The 20,900-nt window shown below is 39.2% G+C and overlaps 1 protein-coding gene across 1 annotated transcript in view; it reads left to right on the top strand.

Moving 5' to 3' along the window:
* LOC136438205 (uncharacterized aarF domain-containing protein kinase 5-like) overlaps positions 1–18,590 on the top strand; it is a 44,497-nt gene extending 25,907 nt beyond the window's left edge. Inside the window, exons 8-15 of the mRNA XM_066432959.1 lie at positions 3,478–3,561; positions 4,027–4,108; positions 6,001–6,079; positions 8,024–8,115; positions 10,859–11,045; positions 12,560–12,634; positions 16,468–16,566; positions 17,865–18,590. Coding sequence (XP_066289056.1) covers positions 3,478–3,561; positions 4,027–4,108; positions 6,001–6,079; positions 8,024–8,115; positions 10,859–11,045; positions 12,560–12,634; positions 16,468–16,566; positions 17,865–17,973 — 807 coding nt within the window. The 3' untranslated portion in view covers positions 17,974–18,590. The remainder of the gene's footprint in view (positions 1–3,477; positions 3,562–4,026; positions 4,109–6,000; positions 6,080–8,023; positions 8,116–10,858; positions 11,046–12,559; positions 12,635–16,467; positions 16,567–17,864) is intronic.
* Positions 18,591–20,900: the final 2,310 nt, after the last annotated feature.

Below are 20,900 nucleotides of genomic sequence, written 5' to 3'. Positions count from 1 at the left end.
AAGGTCACTGCAGATGCATCCTCGTTACTGTCAGATAGAACAGTGAACAAGAAGCTGCTAAATCATGCTGTCAAGATGAACAGACCTGTACTTCAAGAATAAGATAACAGAGTCAATGGAAAAGGGCAAAAGTTTGACCGCCACAGAAAGATTGAAGAATGCGGTAACCTCTGATTTAGGCTGGTTACTGGTAAGACACAAAGTAAGTGTCAGTACTTTAAGACTATTCTTTAGAATTGTTGGTGAGCCAAAAGACATCAGTAACAGTCAATGTATAATTTCTGCTTGCCTAAACCAAACAAGAAAGCTTCTAAAAAAAGCTGGCCATACGACCTCATTGTAGTGGGGATGGAACGGTTGAAGTATAGTTTGTAAAAAGAACTAAATTGCTGTAAGACCCCAGTTAAAGTGCAGTGTTAAGTTTTATTCAGTTTTGTGAAGTTTGGTATGAAATAAACTGTTTTCAAAGTCAGCTTCAAGAAAGCTTTTTAAAAAAGCTGACTGGGGCGCATTATGGAAGAAATGAAATGAAAGTTTCTGCATAAAATATGCCAATGAGGTACTGATTAGCATAATGTATGTGGTGCATTCACCTTTCCTAAAGACACCTACAAATCAAATATGACATCTCTAGCATTTATCGTAAGGGAAATACAATTTGCATAAATTATGCAAAAGAAGAAGAAGAGGAAGAAAATGAAGAACACGCCAGCAAAAACAATATATTTCCTCCTTATATAAAAAGTAACAAGTGCTTTTGCAAAAAGCTGCCAGTTTCGCCTCATGAAAATGGTTATTTACAGGTTGTTAGTTGAGGGGTATATTATAACAGGATGTGATGTATATTTTAAATCCGTCACCCTTGCCCTTAATCCGTTAACATAAACTTAAATCCCACAGGATAACCCTTAATTTGTCACCCTTGCCCTTAATCCGTTACGAAAGTCTTTAATCCCCTCAGCATTGCCCTTGATATGTCACCATAGCCCTTAATCCGTCCCCATAGCCCTAAATCCGTCACCTTTGCCCTAAATCCGTGGTGATAAACTTGAATCCGACAGTATAACTCTTAATCCATCACCAGAGACCCTAATCCGCCACCATAACTCTTAATCCATCACCCCAGCACTTAATCCATTACCATAACTCTTAATCCATCACCCCAGCTCTTAATCCATCACCCTAGCCCTTAATCCACCTACATAACCCTTAATCTGTCAACATAGCTCTAAATCCGTCACCCTTGCCCTTGATCCTTCACCATATCCCTTAATCCATCACCACAGACCCTACATTTGTAATCCATCGCCCTTTCCCTTAATCCGTCAACATAACTCTTAATCTGTCAACATAGCTACTCCGTCACCCTTGCCCTTGATCCATCAGCATATCCCTCCATCACCACAGACCATAATCCGTCGCCCTTTCCCTTAATCCGTCATCATAACCCTTTATCCGTCACCAAAAACCCTAATCCGTCGCCCTTTCCCTTAATCTGTCATCATAACCCTTAATCCGTCACCCTAGCCCTTAATTCTTATCATAACGTATCGTACACCATCGGAAAATGAAGGCAGAAATGACATACATGAGGTATAAATGACATGGCACAGGTCCAAATTATGCTTGTACCAACCAACCAATCAACCATACGTAGAAGCATCCGTTCAATGGTGTTTTCCGTTACAATGAACAACAAAAAAATCGAGGCATGGTTTGGAATCTACGATCATAATACAAAGGCGTTGTATACGTCAAACGGATGTTTAAAAAGAAGAAAAAAAGAGATTAAAAAAATTTTGAAGTCTCTCAGGGATTCGAACCAACAAGCTTCCGGCCTAAGTTCTGCGACCTAACAGATTGTGCCAGTTGCCCTAATCATATTTGTCGGCTGATTTTAAAGATATATAAGGTTTTCTTGACAAAATCAGTTCCTTCTTGTTCAGTTTTGTGGTATAGATGTAATATGGCCATGTATACAAACATGGATGCAATGTATCACCTTCCAAGATCCATGGATCGCATGTAATTTTCGACGCATGTTCCATGATTCCAAGATCCATCCTACCTACCTACCTAGTACCTACCTACCTACCATGGTCACATACACCCATGAGATGATCTCGTCTCAGGTCCAGTTTCGCCGGCAGCGGCAAAACTGGAAAAAAAACAGAAAAAGAAAAGGTTTAATGTACCCGGGTTCGAACCGCCACCAAGCCTACATTCTCTACGTCCTTACCAACTGAGCTACTGGAACTTGTTTGTCCTGATGTGATATTTAAGGATACCTAACGTTTAAATCTCACTACACGGCACTTTGGTAACCTTTTTGTCCATTTTCTTAACAAAATGAGTTCCTTTTTGTGTAGTTTTGTGGTAATGTATGTAATATGGCCATTTATGGGGATCTGACAGGGCATACAAGCACGGATGCCGGCGGAAATGCCCAAATATATGCATGTGGAACGGCTTTTGGGAAGTGCAGTATACGAACCAACCAAACTACAATACCATACCCCTGCTGCGGTATAATAGATCATAACAGTCATGCATTGCGACATATCCTAGTGTTGTACAAGCGATACGTTTGTAACGATTCATGTTCATTACAAAACATAAACTTTTAAAGGAAAACTGTTTTAGCACATTGTTTGCATTGTTAAATATCAATCTACATTGTAATATTTTGCGTTCAGCATTTTCTATGTTGGGCCCACAGAAGAAAGTGTACATGCCGTGCCGTCCTGTTTGGCGGGTATAAATAGCCGGCCATTGTCATCGCAACGGATGGTTCCATCTGAGGTGACATAACTAACTGCATGGGGTGGCAACGTCTGGAAGGATGGTAGGACTGTCTTCGAATGAGTAGCAAAGTTCTTAAGACTGGAGGGATGCAAATATATGTACCATTTCTAAACTACCGACCTGTTTCACTGACCTGTCCTGTATATCCTGCAAACTACTTGAACAAATTATCCATAGCCATGAAGCACTTCGAAAGTTACAACATATTGACTGACTACCAACATGGATTCAGAGTAAAGCGATCCACAGATACACGGCTTATATTGACAGTTCACGACATGGCTGGCTCACTGAACAGTAAAAAACAGGGAGATTTAGCAATACTTGATTTTACTAAAGCTTTTGACAAAGTCCCACATAGCAGACTCATCTCAAAACTGGAACTTACACTAAATTGGTTGAAGGCTTTCTTGACCAATAGGGAGCAGACGGTAGTGTTAGAAGGCAAGGCCTCAGCTGGAGTTAGAGTTGCATCAGGAGTAGCACAAATCAGGTATACCACAAGGAACCGTTCTGGGTCCATTACTCTTCTTCCTGTACATAAAGGACATATCCTAAGTAAACTTCCATCATTGCTAAATTTGGCACTGTAGTCAGCACCTACAAATGTTTACCTGTCCTTCCAAGTGGCTATTTTTGAGTCATATGACAATAATGTTTCCTTTGTTGCAGAGAGTGCTGACAGCTGAGTATGCTGAGGGGTGCAAAGTAACAGATGTGGAGGGGATCAGGAAGATGGGCCTTTCTCTGGCAGATGTAAGTGAAGGCATAGAGTTAATAATGGAAATAATTGTTTTTTTAGAAACTTAAAAACCTTTAATTTGTAAATAGTCCTTGTGGTTAGCTCCTCTGAAATGGGCCAACTTTTCTGCTTTTCTGGCATCTTGGTTATTGATATTAATTGTTATTGATATGAGGGTTTCCTCCCTCAGCTGGAAAAATTGACCAATGTCTGATTATACTATTATAACTTTCTCCTTTCCAGAATAATTGACACTACTACAGGCTGAGACACCTGTATGCCCATCCGAAACACAGTCTAAAACCTCTCTGTGGAAAAGATCAAGTTCGAGTCAGATGTTAAATGTCAAAGTCATTACCGAGTACTTCATATAGTCCTAACACTGGAAAACTGACTGTATCTACATGTATATGTTCTTTACCTTACATGTATCACATTATTTAGGTATACAATGTATTTTGGTGTCTGTTGTTCTACAGGTTGATGAAAAGTTGATCTCAGCCTTTTCTGAACAGCTGTTTAGCTCAGGATTTGTACATGCTGACCCACACCCAGGCAATGGTAGGAACATGTTTGTCATTTCAAACAGCTTCACCTTCCTCCTAAGACATTTCAATAAGTTAATACATGTACTGGTAACAAGTCAGTAGGGAGAACACTCAAGGCTGTGATATGAAATTTACACATTCAAATATCACAATCTGACCTGAAAGACACTGTTACAAAATCCAGACTGATGCTTCATTAAGAAACATTATAGTCAGTACAGTGGTGACTTGCATTTATTGCACGTAGGACATGCCATCTGTTGTCTTGACCATAGTATTTTATCTATTAATCATTGTACATCATTATGATATAGCTAGATGACGTTGACCAATCAGAAGTCCTCATTTCATATTGGTTATGATGCCGGTGATAGAAGTGATGGTGTCGTCATAGAAGATTTCAGATGGTCAGATCATAGAATAAAATGACCCTTTCAACTGTTCCATAATCTTTACCATCTTAACATGAATGAAATCCACTTCACGAAATCCAAGTCAAAATTTAGATTTAAGGACTGAAAACAGAATTCCCAACATCGCCACGTAAGAGAGGAGAACAATATTTGCAACTTGGGAACAGTGGGCCAGCTTTTCCTGAACACATTAAAAATGAAATGTATCTTACTAGGGGGCAAACCGAAAATTTCAACAAGACTCAAACTTACCTTAGGCTACAGCAAATGAATGTTATTAATGGCATCCTCTGCAGACTCCAAATTTAATACAAGAGAGGGCGAGGAAAAAACAAGATTGGGTAAAAAAAGATGGCTCAATTTTTTTTAATAGACACATTGGACCTGTAAGCTGTTGCTATGTATATGACCGTTCCAGACTACCCAGACCTCCAGACCACTCCTGAAATTTGTTTGAAACAGTCAGTTTCAAACATGGCTGATGGCGTCCTTCTTATATATAATAAGCAAGATCTTTACGCCGTAATCAGGCCTTGTTTACGTCGGCTTGGTCTAGCTATATGATATACATGTACTTCGCGCATGGGGTGGTTCCCACGCCACGTTGCCATGCCAACCAGACGATCGGCGCCGGCCTACGAGCGGGCCAATCTCAGGGCACAGACTGGGACACGCCCATCAGCCGTGCAGCAAGATTTCAAACTTTATAATTCTTAACTCCACCCCGTACTGCCTTTATACAGGCAAGGTCATGTAATGTCCTTGGTACAGGTGACGCGAACACGAACGTTTCTCTGTGCTTGCCTCTGCCGTTGTCACAGCGTCACAGCAAATGCCAGTATTTAGCTCCCGTTGCGCGAAGGATGATATTTTGTGGGGTGTAACATTCGCTAACTGCAATTCTATGTGCTGCTTTGGTTTTGCGCCAGTAACATGTAACATTAGCACTGGGCAAAGTGTGCTAAGGGGTAACACCGGGCAGGGCATGCTTATGGATCTGTGTGCAAACAAACGCTAGGTGGCAGAACTACACGTAATGTGATAATACCTCAGTAACGAAAAAGGGATGTAAACACCATGCGGGGCACAGGAGTGTCTTATAAAATTGAAATTGCATCGCCATGAAAATTGAAATCACATCGGGATTTATCGTTGTACCTCTCACCTTCAAATGTCCACACTCCACAGAAAATGCACTAGGGTGCTAACTCCGCTTGGCTCGAACAATTACACGTGCCAACCTTGCGTGCAGTGATGAAAGTCACGCTGTTCATTTCTTCGTTTTCGATACCAGTGTATACCTGCAACTACATGGTCTGGGGAGGTTGGACAGTATTTTTTGTAAATTTTATGCAAATTAGGGGAAAATGCGGAATGTAAAGGTTCTTTGGCACTAGTCTGAGAATTATTTTTTCTGAGGCATGCTCTTTAAGATAGACTTACTACAATGTAAGATGAGGATCCAGATAACCCTGTTCTGGTTCATTTTCAGTACTTGTAAGGAGAGGCTCAGATGATAAAGCCCAGCTAGTTTTGTTGGACCATGGACTGTACCAGAAACTAGAGAAAAAGTAAGGTTTTTCCTGTTATTTTATAATGAAACTATATTAGACAGCATGCTACCACAAAATGCCATGCATTCTTTATAGTAGCTTCAAACAATACAGCATATATCCGAATTCAAAATGGTACTACATGGAATTGTTTCAAAACATTGTTTTTTATGGGCTAAAGCTATTGAATATTGTCTAAATGCAGGGAAAAGTATTTGGAGCCCTGCTCTTCACATTAATTGGAATGTATGAAATTTCAATGTTCAAAAGTACAATGTACCATCATTCTCATATTGTACTCTGGTGACACATTACAACGATATCTGTCGACGGGTTTTTATATACTCAGTCTGCTAGTTTGGCATATTTTGATTCATGATCACCACTCGAAAGTTTATAACATGCAAAGTACATGATTACATGAATTTTTTTGTGTTCTTATAATTAACAGCAATCAGAAATTTTGCTAGATGCAAATTTTATTTAGTCATTAAAATCGCAACAAGGCAATACAATGGTCAGGTAGCATTGCTGATGGTGGGTGCCATAATTACAGTTTGCTGGAGGACTCTTTGAGCCCGTGTATGCAGTCACTATGTACACAATGTATTTGTGTGTACTATCAGGGCTGTCTCCAGGACCCGACCCTCCGTCCCGGGACAGAAATTTGCTTCTTGGGACAGAAAAAAAAATCCCCTCTTCTGTCCCAAAATGTGAAGTTCATGTCATTGACATGAAATTGATGAAAATGTAAACTTTAAAATGACAGATTTTACAGCAAAAATGAGTTGGATAGAAAAAAAGTCTAAAGCTGGAGACAGCCCTGGTATGTACAATATACAATATGTTACCGTGTACCAGTACAAAACTGGTATTTCTTGCTGGACCAGTCCGAAAAAAAACGGTCTGGAAGAAATCAGTTGACTGGTTGTTGGACCAATTAGATTTAATGAACACTAATAATGGTTGCACTGAATAAAGTGTTATTTCGTAGCGGGCAGTTCATGACGCAAAAATACGACCTGTGCCAAGCAGCCTCGCAAGTATCAATACACATGACAGCTAAAGATCTCTGATTATATGTTAAGTAGAAAACCGATATGAGAAAAACAATGTAAATACAGCTGCCATCTGAATATGTTGTTTTTGTGTGGGTGCATGGCTGGTGGTGATGGGACACACACATATTAATAACGAAAGTATCAATTATGCTCTAACATGTGATAGGTACCATCCATGAAAAAGAAATTTAGTAAAGATATGCAGAAGACATGGTAAATCAAATCATACAAAATTTTCCTTATATAGGCAACGTCATTTGTTGTTGACGATGCCTCCAGGGGGTGCCCAATGGTATTAGACTAAGTATTGTGTGCAGTTTTGCGAGAATTCTAGGAATTGTACAGGAATGTGCCCACAGGAATTTTTAGTCCATAGGAATGTTTGGAATATTAGTCCACAATGCCTCAAGATAGAAAGTGGTAATGCAGTCCATGGCGGCTGCCTAATTTTCATATGGGGACATCGGACTTTGCTGCCTATGACAGAAAAGTTTTTAAGGCCTCGTCAGACAAAAATCTATGCAATGACATCGATCCAACTATAAAATGTTTTGATAAATGTTTACAAAGATTTTTTAAAAATCAAACCTATTAATTTAAAATAAAAAAACAAAAATAGATTTCGGCATGCATGTGCCCACCAGTCATACTGCAAGCTTCTGGTTCACTTTGAACATAGTCCAAATAGAAAATTGAAAATAGTACAAACTAATAGGGGCATGTAGTACACAAAAAGTTAGATTTCACAGAAATCACTATCCATTTCTTGTATTTTTATCAAAAATTTTTCAGTGTATCACTAAATATCGCCAAAAAATGACTTCGGGCAAAACATAATGGCAAGACGCAACGCCATCTTGTGAGTTCTTGCACAGTTAATAGTTAACCTGTTTGATTGCAGCACTCGTCTGTCACTGTGCCAGCTGTGGACGGCAGTTGTTCTCAAGGACGAGGAGAAGATGAAGGGATTTTCCTACCAACTAGGGGTCAAAGGTTGGAATTACATTAATGACTTATATATCTTTTGTCTTACTGTGGACTTCAAAGTTCATACAATGGCATTTACAAAATGTACACATTTTATTTATTTATTACTTCTTCTCTACTCTTTCGTTTTAAAGCTGTCCAGACCTTCATCTACTAGTAGGGACATCCCTCGGATGGTACATTAAATGGAGGTCCCGTGTTTGAGGAGAGCCACACCTCGAGTATGTTAAAGAACCCACCGCACTTATCGAAAAAAGAAGGGGTCCTTCCCGGTGTTGTGTTGACCATTCTGGTCTAAATGGGGGTAGGGAATTTCCCGAGCAGCCTTCGTACCCCCTGCTTCTCCTATTGGGCCAACTAGAGTTCGGCGATCCCATACCTTCGCTGACTGGTGTTAACTTGTATGAATGTGTTTGAAAAGTGTGTTATGGATTGTGGGGACAAATTTACAACATTGATTTACCTACCAAAAATCATAAACATCCATCCATCCATGGCATCAAGAGTTATACTGCGAACAGCATCACTCCACAAATCCCGACCAAAAATATAGACTCATGCCTACGGCGAAGGCAATTAGTCCTCACTCTAAGTGAGCTGATAAGTTGAGCCAGTCTCACAATGTTTCTGACCTAGGGTGAAGAGATGCTGTACATGTTACAGTTACATAATGTAACCCATAACCTTGGAGTGGCCTTCACTCCTTGAAGTGACCTTCGAGTTTTGTTACATGGTGACCACTGAGTAAAAAAAATAACCTCATATCTACATGAAATGTTTTGATTGTGCAAATGATACACCTTTGATTAGCTTACAAATGTCAAAAGTACCGGGACGAAATACAAGTAACTATCATGAATTATAGCACTTTGACATTATATATATCAATTATGCAATTTTGTCCCATATTTGCATAATTAGTGTCTGTTGATGTTCCACCTGCCATACATGTAAATTACATATGTTACAATTATTATATTATACGGTAGTATAATTATAGAAAACACTGGAATTACAGGATGATAGTCTTTAATTTGCATAATTATCTCCATTAAAAATGGAGATATAGTTTTGGGTGTGTCTGTCTGTCAGTCTGTCTGTGTGTTTGTGTTTCCGGACTACTGTAGTCAGCATGACTCAAGAACCTCTTGATGGATTAGATGATATTTGGAATGTGGGCGGATGTTGTGAAGCCGAAAGTCAAGTTCAATTTTGGGCCCCCTGGTATGTGACCTTGGTACTACATTTTACTTTAGAAAATTTTTTCCTTCCCAACTTTCCATGTATGCATTACATGCAAAAAAATGAATTTAACATTACACACTATCCACAAAAATCACAATTTACACACTATGCAGAAAACAATCATTGAGTTTGAGAAGCTGAATTGGCAACGAATATTGTTCCAGTTTGAGTTCGTTGTGAGAAACCCCAGACTTGTAGTCTTCACAGTACATGTATATCCACAATGTCAAGGATAGTTGCAATTAATATATTGAAATGTACAGGGATATTATGTTTCACAACAAAGAATTTGGAGCAAAGTTCTACTGCCAGGTGGGAGGGGCCAGACTGGGCTATGTACTGGAGCTCTCAGGCCACTGGGAAACTGGAAAACATTTTTCATAACATATTGATGGCTGTGATAATTAGTATGGCTAGATTACAAATTACTCTAGACTTGTCTACAGACTTCTGAATTAACGATATCTTCAACAACCTTTTAGTGCAATATGCATTCATACATTTCTGAAAAAGGAAGTTTGATTCATACTTGGAAAAGGAATTCTTACAAAGTGAGCCCTTCCAACTTCCATGGGGAATTCATCAATAGGAAGGCTCATTGTTTTGTGTTAACTTTACAGGTTACTCTAAGGACAAAATTGTCATATTATAGTTGGATTTACATGCATTTTTTGGAGTTTCTAATGATAAGATACATTCTCGTCAATCTTTTTTTTTGTTGTTTTTTCAAATTTTTGCCAGGAAAAGATGGTTTGGAAACAGACTGCATGTTGTGTGAATAGTTACTACGAAAAAAAACTTTAAAATTTGTGAATGGGAGGTTTTCGCCTTTTTTTTTCAAATTGCGTAAAAAAATAGGAGTGGAGAATCCGAGAACCAAGAAATCAAATTGGTGTGGCCCAACGTGTAGTGCGAAAGGGTCATGAACAGTATGATTGCTTTTCTTACCCTGATATGTTCTTGATATTAATGTGGCTGAATATCATTCATCAAAACCTATAGTAACCATTTTCGAGCAACTACACATTTAGCTATTGGAGTACTGTGAGTTGAAGTGGAAGGGAAGTGAGGGTATTCCCTGTTAGATAGTAATATGTAATATTACGTCTGAAGTGAGGGTATTCCCTGTTAGATAGTAATATGTAATATTACGTCTGAAGTGAGGGTATTCCCTGTTAGATAGTAATATGTAATATTACGTCTGAAGTGAGGGTATTCCCTGTTAGATAGTAATATGTAATATTACGTCTGAAGTGAGGGTATTCCCTGTTAGATAGTAATATGTAATATTACGTCTGAAGTGAGGGTATTCCCTGTTAGATAGTAATATGTAATATTACGTCTGAAGTGAGGGTATTCCCTGTTAGATAGTAATATGTAATATTACGTCTGAAGTGAGGGTATTCCCTGTTAGATAGTACATGTAATATTACGTCTGAAGTGAGGGTATTCCCTGTTAGATAGTACATGTAATATCATTCATGTAATGACTGTTGTTCAACAGACTGGTACCTGTTCTGTGAAATCCTGATGCAGCGACCAATCCACATCCAGTCTGGAGGCTACATGAGTTTTAAGGCTCAGATGACTCCTGATGACATGAAGTACATGAGGAAGATGGCAGTGGATCATTTTGATCGCATCATGGTTGTGCTGAAGGACCTTCCCAGGTCCATGCTCCTAGTTTTTAGGTTAGTCATGCATAATAACAAAAAGATCATGAGAGTAATCCATACTATATTAGCTGTTTGCTCCTTTGATAGCTTCCTCGCCTATTAGTTTGGGACTCAGATTAACAGAGGAACAATTTGCATTCAAATATTTACATGAAATATATAGGAGAGCTCTGATTGGCTGTGAGTCTCAATATTGGGTATTGAATATTTTTTCAAAGCCTTCCATCGAGGATTGATCTTGCAAATGCCTGTAGAAACCCCATTACCATATGCTGTTACAGAGCAACTTCGAGCCTATCAGAGCATTATGTTATGGAATTATTCATACTTTTCTGTAAGCAAACAATCAGAGGAGTGGACTGGAGAATAGCCACAATTTCTTGATTTTTCTCGAACTTTCTTTATATAAGAAAATCCTCCTCCCCTTAAGAAAAAAACAGAAAAATTAGAAAAAATATTTTTGGTAGTGTATATATTACATTTCTGAAGGTTATACATACAGGTAATAAGATACATCCAAAATAGTACAAATAGTACAAAAAATCAAGCAACTGGATAAAATTTTGAAACAGTCAGACATGTCAGACAGCATCCGCTATCTTTCGTCAGTGACTAAGGAAAGATCTGGTAGAACTAGGTTTTATACCAAAACTCTGAATAGATATGTTAATGAAGTGAAGACAATTTCAGATATTTCAATAGAATAGTAAGATAAAACAAGGTTGTATGCTAATGAATCAATTAGCTCCTGTTGTTTTAAGAGCGCGTTGTCCCAAGTGCCTGAAAGTTTGATGCGTATAATAAAATAAGACCTCCTTTCCTGTTGAGGGCAGGATTGTACATTCATATATTGCTTCTCAAACTCCCTGTTCAAACCAACAGCGTTCGCGGTCTAGGATATCTGTAGATACTAGATTGAATGAGTATTCCTAGTTGTGTTCTAGATGGTGGAAAATGTCTGAGGAGTAGCTGTTTGCGGCTTTGCGCTCTTTCTGCAATGTTCATTGTACCTTTATCTTTGGTGGCCAACTACAGTTTCCCCAATGTACGTCTTATTGCAGTTGGGTTCCTCACGTTTCAGTTTGTAGATGACATTGGCTTTGATACCTTTTTCAGGCCTGTCTTTTGGATGGACCAGTTTTTGCTTGAGAGTTGTCTGAGGTTTCAAGTTAGTGGCAATGTTGAAGTTTTGGAAGATTCGTCTGAGTTTTTCTGACACTCCTCGGACGTACGGAGAAAAGTGTAATGTACAATCCCGCCCTCAACAGGACAGGAGGTCTGCGCATCGAACTTTCAGGCACTTGGGAAAACACGCTACCCCCCCACCCCCTACGAACAACATTAGCTCCTAAAACAACAGGAGCTAATTGATTCATTAGCATACAACCAGTCCTTGTCTTATCTTACTATTGTATTGAACCATCTGAAATTGTATTCACTTCATTAACATATCTATTCATAGTTTTGGTATGAAACCTAGTTCTAACAGATCTTTCCTTACATTTTAACTAGTGTTAATTTCACCACAGGAACATCAACACCATCCGCTCCATCAATGCTCAGCTGGGCCATCCGATAGACAGGTACACGATCATGGCAAAATGGTAAGCAACATGTCTAATGTTTGTGGAGAGCCTTCTGAAAGATAAGTTACTACTAGTTAGAAAAGGATTTGTGTTGGCCACTTAGCACCAGGTTGGGGCAGGTTGCAGTGGCTGCATAACACAGCCAGTGATGTTCCAGAAAACCCCTCCAAATACAAGTTGTATTGGTTCCCCTACACTCACAAAAGTGGGGTGATCTCAGTTAATCTTGGTGATGTAGGAAATAATTTTTTCAACTTGTGTTTGTGAATACAATGTATTTGTTGCCTTCAGCAAGAGGGTTTTTATCTCCATGAAAAATGGAGGTATTATTTTTGGCGTGTCTGTCTATCTGTGTGTGTGTTTGTGTTTCCAAACTATTGTAGTCAGCATAACTCAAATAGCTCTGGATGGATTAAGATGATATTTGGTATGAATGTAGGTATTGGGGAGACAAAGGTTAAGGTCTATTTTGGGCCCCCTGGTATGTGACCTTGGTACTGCAGCAGAACTTCTGTTTTTGTATCTTTTGACCTAGATGTGCTGTGGTCTTGATTTTTTGGTGGCAGATAGCTTGTGATGTAAGGACGAAGTAGCGCAGGTTTGGGCTCCCTAGCAGCTTGCTCTGGAACTGCACGGGCGGTGTTGTCAAAATCTTCCAAGGAGAATAACTGAAGAAAGGAACTGGACGGATTTCCATCATATTTAGTATGCAGGCAGCTTAGACAGAGATGTACATAATGAAGTGCAAATTTTGCTAATTTGAACTAAATGTGCATAATTAATGAGGAAAATCAATATTTGCAGTGTTTCCCATTTATGGGACTCAAATACATGTAACATATGTGGTTTATTGAAGGTGGAGCATTACCAAAAATCAATTATACAAATGAACTAATTTGCATAATTAATGCAAAAGTGCAAGCAAACCCCCGCCCCACGGGGAAAAACAGACAATAAACCGGAGAGTGAGAGAGACACTAGAAACGTTGTAACAAGAATTGAAGGGACTAAACAAGAATATCTGTATCTGTATCTACATTTGTACATAGCCAGTATAACCGCCCTTGATTGGTATAACTCCAATCAAAAGTCACGACCATACCATTTGCATGTCCAGAAAACGAGATATCAAAACCAGAAGTACTGCTGTAGTAGTGACAGCAGTGCCATAGACCCATTAACAAAATTTGTCTTATTTTCCCGACACCTACCCACCAACCAAATGCCATAAAGATCCATCCACAGCTTCTGGAGTTGCTGACTGCAAACATACATACCCAACCAGTCAACCACAAATGGCACCAAAAGCAAATTATAACCTTGTGGCAATATTTGCATGGCTTGCTTAAGCCCCTGTCACACTTGTGCGTATATACAAGTCCGCATGAGTTGCGTATCAACATGCTTTTGGTTTAGTTTAAGTTTGCAGCCGAATAAGTGATTTCTTTGGTTCGATCACTAGGCTGAAAAAATGTAAATACCCAATGCAGTAAATGAATATACACACAAGTGTGACAGGGCCCTTAAGAGGATGGCATTCATGAAATCAAGTCAGTGAGACCTTACAAAATGTACCTGCAAGTAATGATGAAATTTAAAAAGACTTTCCCTGTTGTATCAGAGCTTTAATTTGGGCCAGACCTTCTGAAGAGCTGAACTTAGATATTGCAGATAGCTATAGGTTGGTAGTTAAGTGCTACGCCAACCTTTTGGATCTTCACTTGTCTAAATCAAGTTAATGGAACGATTACATTTAGTTAGACTTTTTGAGTGACACACAACGTATGAAAGGCATAACGTAACATGACCAGTTTACGTCCGATTTATTCAAAACGTTATTTATCCTAAAACCGCACGGACAGAGCCAAATGTTTAAACCATGGGTAGAAATATCAGCTCTTCTAATAAGAAAATGCATGGTCTGTAAGTTTTTCTCCGCCTGTTTAACGCCATGCGAGCATGTATTTATACTGGGCTATATGGTGTAGAATTGTGCTAGGCTTACCCTTTATCGTCCACCTCGGTATTTTCCTTTCTAGCGCTATGCTTGAAGAACATACCGGAAAAAAATGCACAGTAACTGTCGAAAGTAGTCTACAGACAAATGACAGTAAAGTCGCTATGTTTGTCCCTCCGCTTGCCTGACGCAATGGAAGAAAACAATGTTTGTATTGTGAATTTCCCCGACATCAGGAGCACTCGGCATTCACGTGATAAACGCATGACCATGATGTTATACCGTACAAAAATGTATCATCTGAGCGGGGGTCGCTAGGTTGTATCAAACCTTCCTAAAACTGGCAAGAGTTTCAAACCTCGAATCACCATGGATAGTCTGCATATCAAAGAAAGGTTTAACGTCAGCTACTTTTAAAAGATACTAGCTAGTGTAAGTTAGAAAAAACATGATAAAAAACGCGGTGTCGAATCACATATGAAATGCGTCTCCATGCAACTTGTTGTTACTGGTTCAGGAGTTTATTACCTTCGCCGAGAAGGTTATGCAGAGGGTAGCGTTTGTGGGTGGGTGTGTGTGTCTGTAGTGGACCAGGATAACTCAAAAATGCCTCGATGGATTGTTTTGATATTTGGTATGTTGGTAGGTATTGATGAGATCTGAAAACGATTAGATTTTGGGCACCCTAGCGGCTTGTTACGGTACTGTAGCGGAACTTCCTGTTTTGATATCTCGTGTTCTGGACATGCTATGGAACTGATTTTTGAGTGGTACATAGATCTTTGGACAGAGAGTAAGTGGTACGGGTTTGGGCCCCCCTAGCGGCTTTTTTGGAACTGCAGGAGCAGGTTTTGTGTCTGACTTTGAAAGGGAATAACTCAAGAAGGGCTTGATGGATGGTAATGATTTTTGGTAAGTAAATAGCTTGAGTGATGATGGACATGATTAGATACTTCTTATGCAAATCAGTATCTAATTTACATAATTAATGAGGAAAGTTTATACATCTGCCAAATTCCATGATAGGATTCTGAGACATGTGATATATGTAACTGAGGAAGAGAGAAATATTAATTGATATGAACTATGCAAATGAAGACCTCATTTACATAATTAATGAGAAAATACTATAACAAGATGGGCTTGATGGATGGTCATGATTTTTGGTATGTGGATAGCTTCTGTGATGCTTAGTATGATTGGACGATTATTATGCAAATCAGATTCTAATTTGCATAATTAATGAGGCAACTTAAGAAATCCGCTTTGTTCCATGATATGACTATTCAAATTGTAACTGAGGAAGAGAGGACTGTTAATAGATAGAAAATATGCAAATGTGGGCCTAATTTGCATACTTAATGAGTAACTTCTATTATTCCACACTCGTCTGGCAAATAGAAGGCAATTTCATACATTTAATACTTTTTTGTGGCATTGGGAAGTTATGTGATTGTGAACATCGTTGAATCAAGTTATGCTAATAAGGGCATCATTTGCATAATTGTTGATAAGTATTAGCATAACCTTCTTTGTTAAGCTCATAATTTGTTAAGCTCATACTTTGGACATGTTATATTTTAAGACAATCAACTGGTATGATTTTTCTGTTATGTCGCTGGATGTAAACACTTTTAAATGTTTTGTATAAAAGAGAGAGATGGCTGAGGATCATACTTATGACGTTCTTTGTTTCTCATGAGAACAGGCTTTGGCATAATACACCGCGACATGTGGACATGACCCAATCTGGACTTAAACTACTCCTGCACGTAAATAGGTCATGTTACGTTACAAACAAACAGCTTTTACAAACTCAGTCAACAACAGTGTTGGAATAGACAAGTTGTTTTTGGAAGGCAGAAAGTCTGACGTTGAGCTGTTGTTGTTGCAGTGCAATAAGGGGAGTGAGTGCAGACAGAGGGAAACAGCTGTCCCTGGTGATCAGGATGAAGGCTGCCTGGGAGAGTTTGGTCTTTGACTGTTTACTCAGGTAAGACAGGTGCTAATAATAGGAAGTCCTTCAAACCTGAGCCTAATCTGTGCTTGGAGAGTAATAATTGTGCTGTACTTTTCAAGCGTGTGGTGACATCGCATTTTGCTGTCTATGACAGAAATGTCTTTAAGACCTTGACGGACAAAAATCTATGAAATAGCATTGATTCATCCATAAAGTCTTTTGATAAAACTTTCACACTACAAACGTGAAATAAAAAGGTTTGTGAATTATACTAAATAGGACAAAATACTTATCAATGTTGTTCCCATCGTAATCTTATACAGTATAACGTTACAACAAGCTTCTGGTTTAGTTTGAACTCAAAATTTTCAAAACGATTACGTGGTGCATGGCGTCAGAAAGTCAGATTTCACAGAGATTACTATCCATTTCTTGTATTTACAACAAAAAATCGTCTGTGTCTTACTAAATTCCGCTGAAAAACATATCAGGCGAGACATGTTGTTGGTCGCCAACGCCATCTTGGTTTCTGCTGGGATTGGCGTACCGCAGACCCTTTCTAAAACATGACACCTCTGCATATGAACATTTCTAATACTCCTGTTATTGATGAAAATTAAGATTCTTATTTTCTTTTTATTCCCATGAATCTCACAAACCTTTATTGGGCACTGCTTGCTTGTGATCGCCGACGCTGTACGTTCTGCTGCACTCTTACCTTTCGATGCGGTCATGAGCTCGGCGGCGATTTCAGTGTTCCGTTTTCATCATTCCGTTGTCAGATCGAAAACTTACATTAATTAAAGTTTATACAACGAAGAGAGAGCTGCGCTTTATAAACTTATTCAATGTAGCTTTCCCCATTTTATACATCTTTGCAAAGAGGAGCAATTCATATTTCTAATGACTTTAGGTAAACCCTCTATTATAAAACACACCTGTACGTATATTTACAATATCACCAAGAAGCGAGAAGAGGCCAAATTAACGTAATCATTAGATTAGTGTTAGCTTATCATTGTAATGTATATATATGTACTTTCAAACTGTTATGTTTTCTGTTGTGACCTGTACTAAACCCAGTGGGTATGTGTGTACAATAAAGGTCTTCATTCATTAATGACAAAGCTCCATTGACCTCCATTCCACAACTGCTACACACCTACCAAAAATTATGAAGATCCATCCACAGTTTCTCAACTTATGCTCTTGACATACATACAGACCCAGTGACCCACCATGGTGTAACTGAAAACATAACCTTCTCGGTGAAGGTAATAACAACAGATCTTCAGGCTTTTCTAATAGTTGTAGTGTTGTGTTTGTTGCAGGTATGAAAGGTGGCACATGTGGCTGATGACATGTTACCTGAGGCTGCTGCAAAGCCTGGGCATGGCTCCTGCAGAACTGCTCCAGCTGACGGAGCAGCTTCAGTCCTGAGGACATCTCACACACAAGTGCATGGCAGGGTCTAGCAGGGTCATTGCAGCAAGATACATGTACATTACACACACACACACACATATACACTCACATACACACATACACACACACACACACATACACACACACACACACACACAAACACACACACACACACACTCATATACTCACATACACACTCACCATTTACCCCAAACACTTGCACAAGTTTTAAGGAAAATGCTTCACATTCCCCTAGCATGTATAGGAACATCTCCATACAAAAGCATCTGTGTCTTGAAATAGAAGTTTGATGAGCTGCTTGAAGTATTGACTTTTGTAGTTTGAAGATTGGTTTTGTTATTTATTGACACCAACAGTAGACCCCTCAAGTATCAAGTCAGGCTGCACATGTCATAATTCCAGTATGCTATGGCAGGACTCAAAATACAATTAAGAAAATTGCAATCTGCAAGCGATTTTCAAGATTTACAATTTAGCAAGTTGAATATACCGGTGGGCCGTGTAAGGCCAACGGAAGATTCGGCCCCAAAATTCGGCAAGACAGGCGAAAAATGGCAATGCCAGCAAGATGATGTCAGAAGCCTATGTAATAAAGTGTATGTGTGTTTCTAGTATTGACTTGAAGACTTTTCATGGCTCTTTAATTTGTGATTGTTCCAAGACTAGTTAAAACTTTAAGTTTCAGGAAATGGTCTTCATCTATACTTGAAGTTGAAACAGTGAAACTGTTACTGTAACAGCTTCCTCCTCCGGAGATAAGGCACCCGCTACCTCCGGGTCACACACCCTCAACATGCGTCCCGTTTGGGGGAAAGTTCACTGCTCCACTTTACACTCATTCAAAATCGTAAGTGCTAACTACTAAACACTAAAGGCTATATAAGTAAATCTCTATTTGGATCTTCAGTCTAAGACTTTAAATAATGCTATAAAAGTTGTTATGTATGTACAGCAAAAACAGTTGCTTACCGACTACAATATTGCAGGGTTAATTTTTCAAATTGCAAGTAAAATTTTGCCAACTTACAATTTTGCAAGTCACCAAAAGATGTATTTCTAGCCCTGTATAGGATGTTATTCATACCATATTTTCGTACCGGTACAGAAAATTCAGGTCCGGTTCCTGTCTGTGCGTCTATCTGCAAGGGATGTGTGGAGAAGTCTAATTGTTTGAGACGTAACCAGTACTTGACTACACAAATGGATACATCTGCGTCTGTGGGGAAAATTCCAAGCTCTGCTCTACAGGCTGTCAATTACATGAATTTCTGTGTACACCCAGAACATTTGTACAAAATCGGTTCTGAGTAATTTCGACTGGGCAATTGTCATTTAAATGAACTTTGGCCCAAATCTCACAACCGTATAATGCAATGGGTATCATACATGTGTTGAATAATTTGAGCTGTGCCTTGGGGGAAGGAGATGAGTGTATGAGGGGTTTAAGACTGAGTAATGCTTTGTTGTTTTTTAGCTAGGGAATAAGTACCTGAGGCGGATAACATCAGGCCTGAGTAGGAATAAGAGGTTACCATTTCAATGTTTTCTGTACCGAATGTAAAATTTGTGTTCTTGAATATAACGTTGGGTAACATAAATTCGCCATTTTTCCGATAATGGTTGACTGACATCAATCTAGCAGAACAATAAACCATCCTTTTTTTCTATTATTCTGTCAGTATCATGTACTATCTTTGCACTAATCATATATATGGTACATTTTGTCTCTAGTCGTGCTGACACCATAATATTTCAACTTGAATCTACCGTCCGCCGCACGCACAATGACGGTGTTGTCGGACAGGTGTGAACATTATTTCGGGAGAGAAGATTCGTCTTGAATATCTTACCGCTAATTACATTTTATACAGCAGCTATTCGTTCCATCCTTGGCTTGAGGAGAGTGCTATGGATATAGACGTGTAAAAAAATGCACGAAAAAACGGCCGTACCACACACATCAGGCCTTCGGTAATATCCCGTTTGTTGAGTCGGTAGAACGTCACTCAAAGTCGACATCCACCGTCATGGCAACGTGTACATTATTCATGGGAAGTTAGCTGGATGCCGTAGCAATGGTTATACTACTATGTCCATGTGTTCCTTGTTGTGTTAGGAGCAAACTTTGAGGAAAATATCGTCTTCAGTCCACTATCACACGCAGCATTTATACAAAAAAGTGTTCCTCACAAACCTATGTCGTCTGCTTGACAACAGGATTCTGGGTAATGATATGGCGGCGGGAAAATACACGTGCCGTAGGTTGTAGCAACAAAGAGGAGTTTTGATGATTGATCACACTTAGAATCCAGTTGCAGGTTAGCAAAAGAGATTGTAATAAGTTGTCTTGTAAATAATTGTGTTTAGCAGGCAGGAGATGTGACATATGTCTTATAAACCAGCGAACAACCGTGCAGTATGATTCTCCCACGAAGCCCCCAGACTCTGTCAATAAGGGACGGAGAGTTTTTGACGTCGCCAACTTCTAATGCATGGTTATCGAAGCTTTTCAGCCAGTGTTCTGAATACGTTAGTCTATCCGGTTTGCATTGCTGGCGTTATAACATCTAGCACATATCCCTAAAATACACCGTTTCAAAAAATGGCGAATTTAAGTACCCCGCGAATTTATGTTACCCAACGTTACACCCTGTTTTGTTGAAGCTCTTCTTTAACTTTAAGTTTACCTGAAGTTTCCATTTCTCACATTAAACATTGAGCTTGTCCAGTGCACACTGCCTTGTAGGATGTTGTAGTGTGAAACAAACCACAGTAGATAGCTTGTACCTTGCACTAGAAGCTTGTTGGTATCAAACACTGGAATGTGCAGGGAGCCGAGCTCGGTACCATATAGCTAGCGGCGTTTCGTCATCGGTGAAAGTGGTGCTATACTGTACACCATTCTCACCTCTATCCTTCCT

The sequence above is a fragment of the Branchiostoma lanceolatum genome, chromosome 7, assembly GCF_035083965.1.
Source record: "Branchiostoma lanceolatum isolate klBraLanc5 chromosome 7, klBraLanc5.hap2, whole genome shotgun sequence".
Classification (NCBI taxonomy): domain Eukaryota; kingdom Metazoa; phylum Chordata; class Leptocardii; order Amphioxiformes; family Branchiostomatidae; genus Branchiostoma; species Branchiostoma lanceolatum.
Note: the sequence above shows the minus strand (reverse complement) of the source record. Positions and strands in the feature narration are given on the sequence as shown.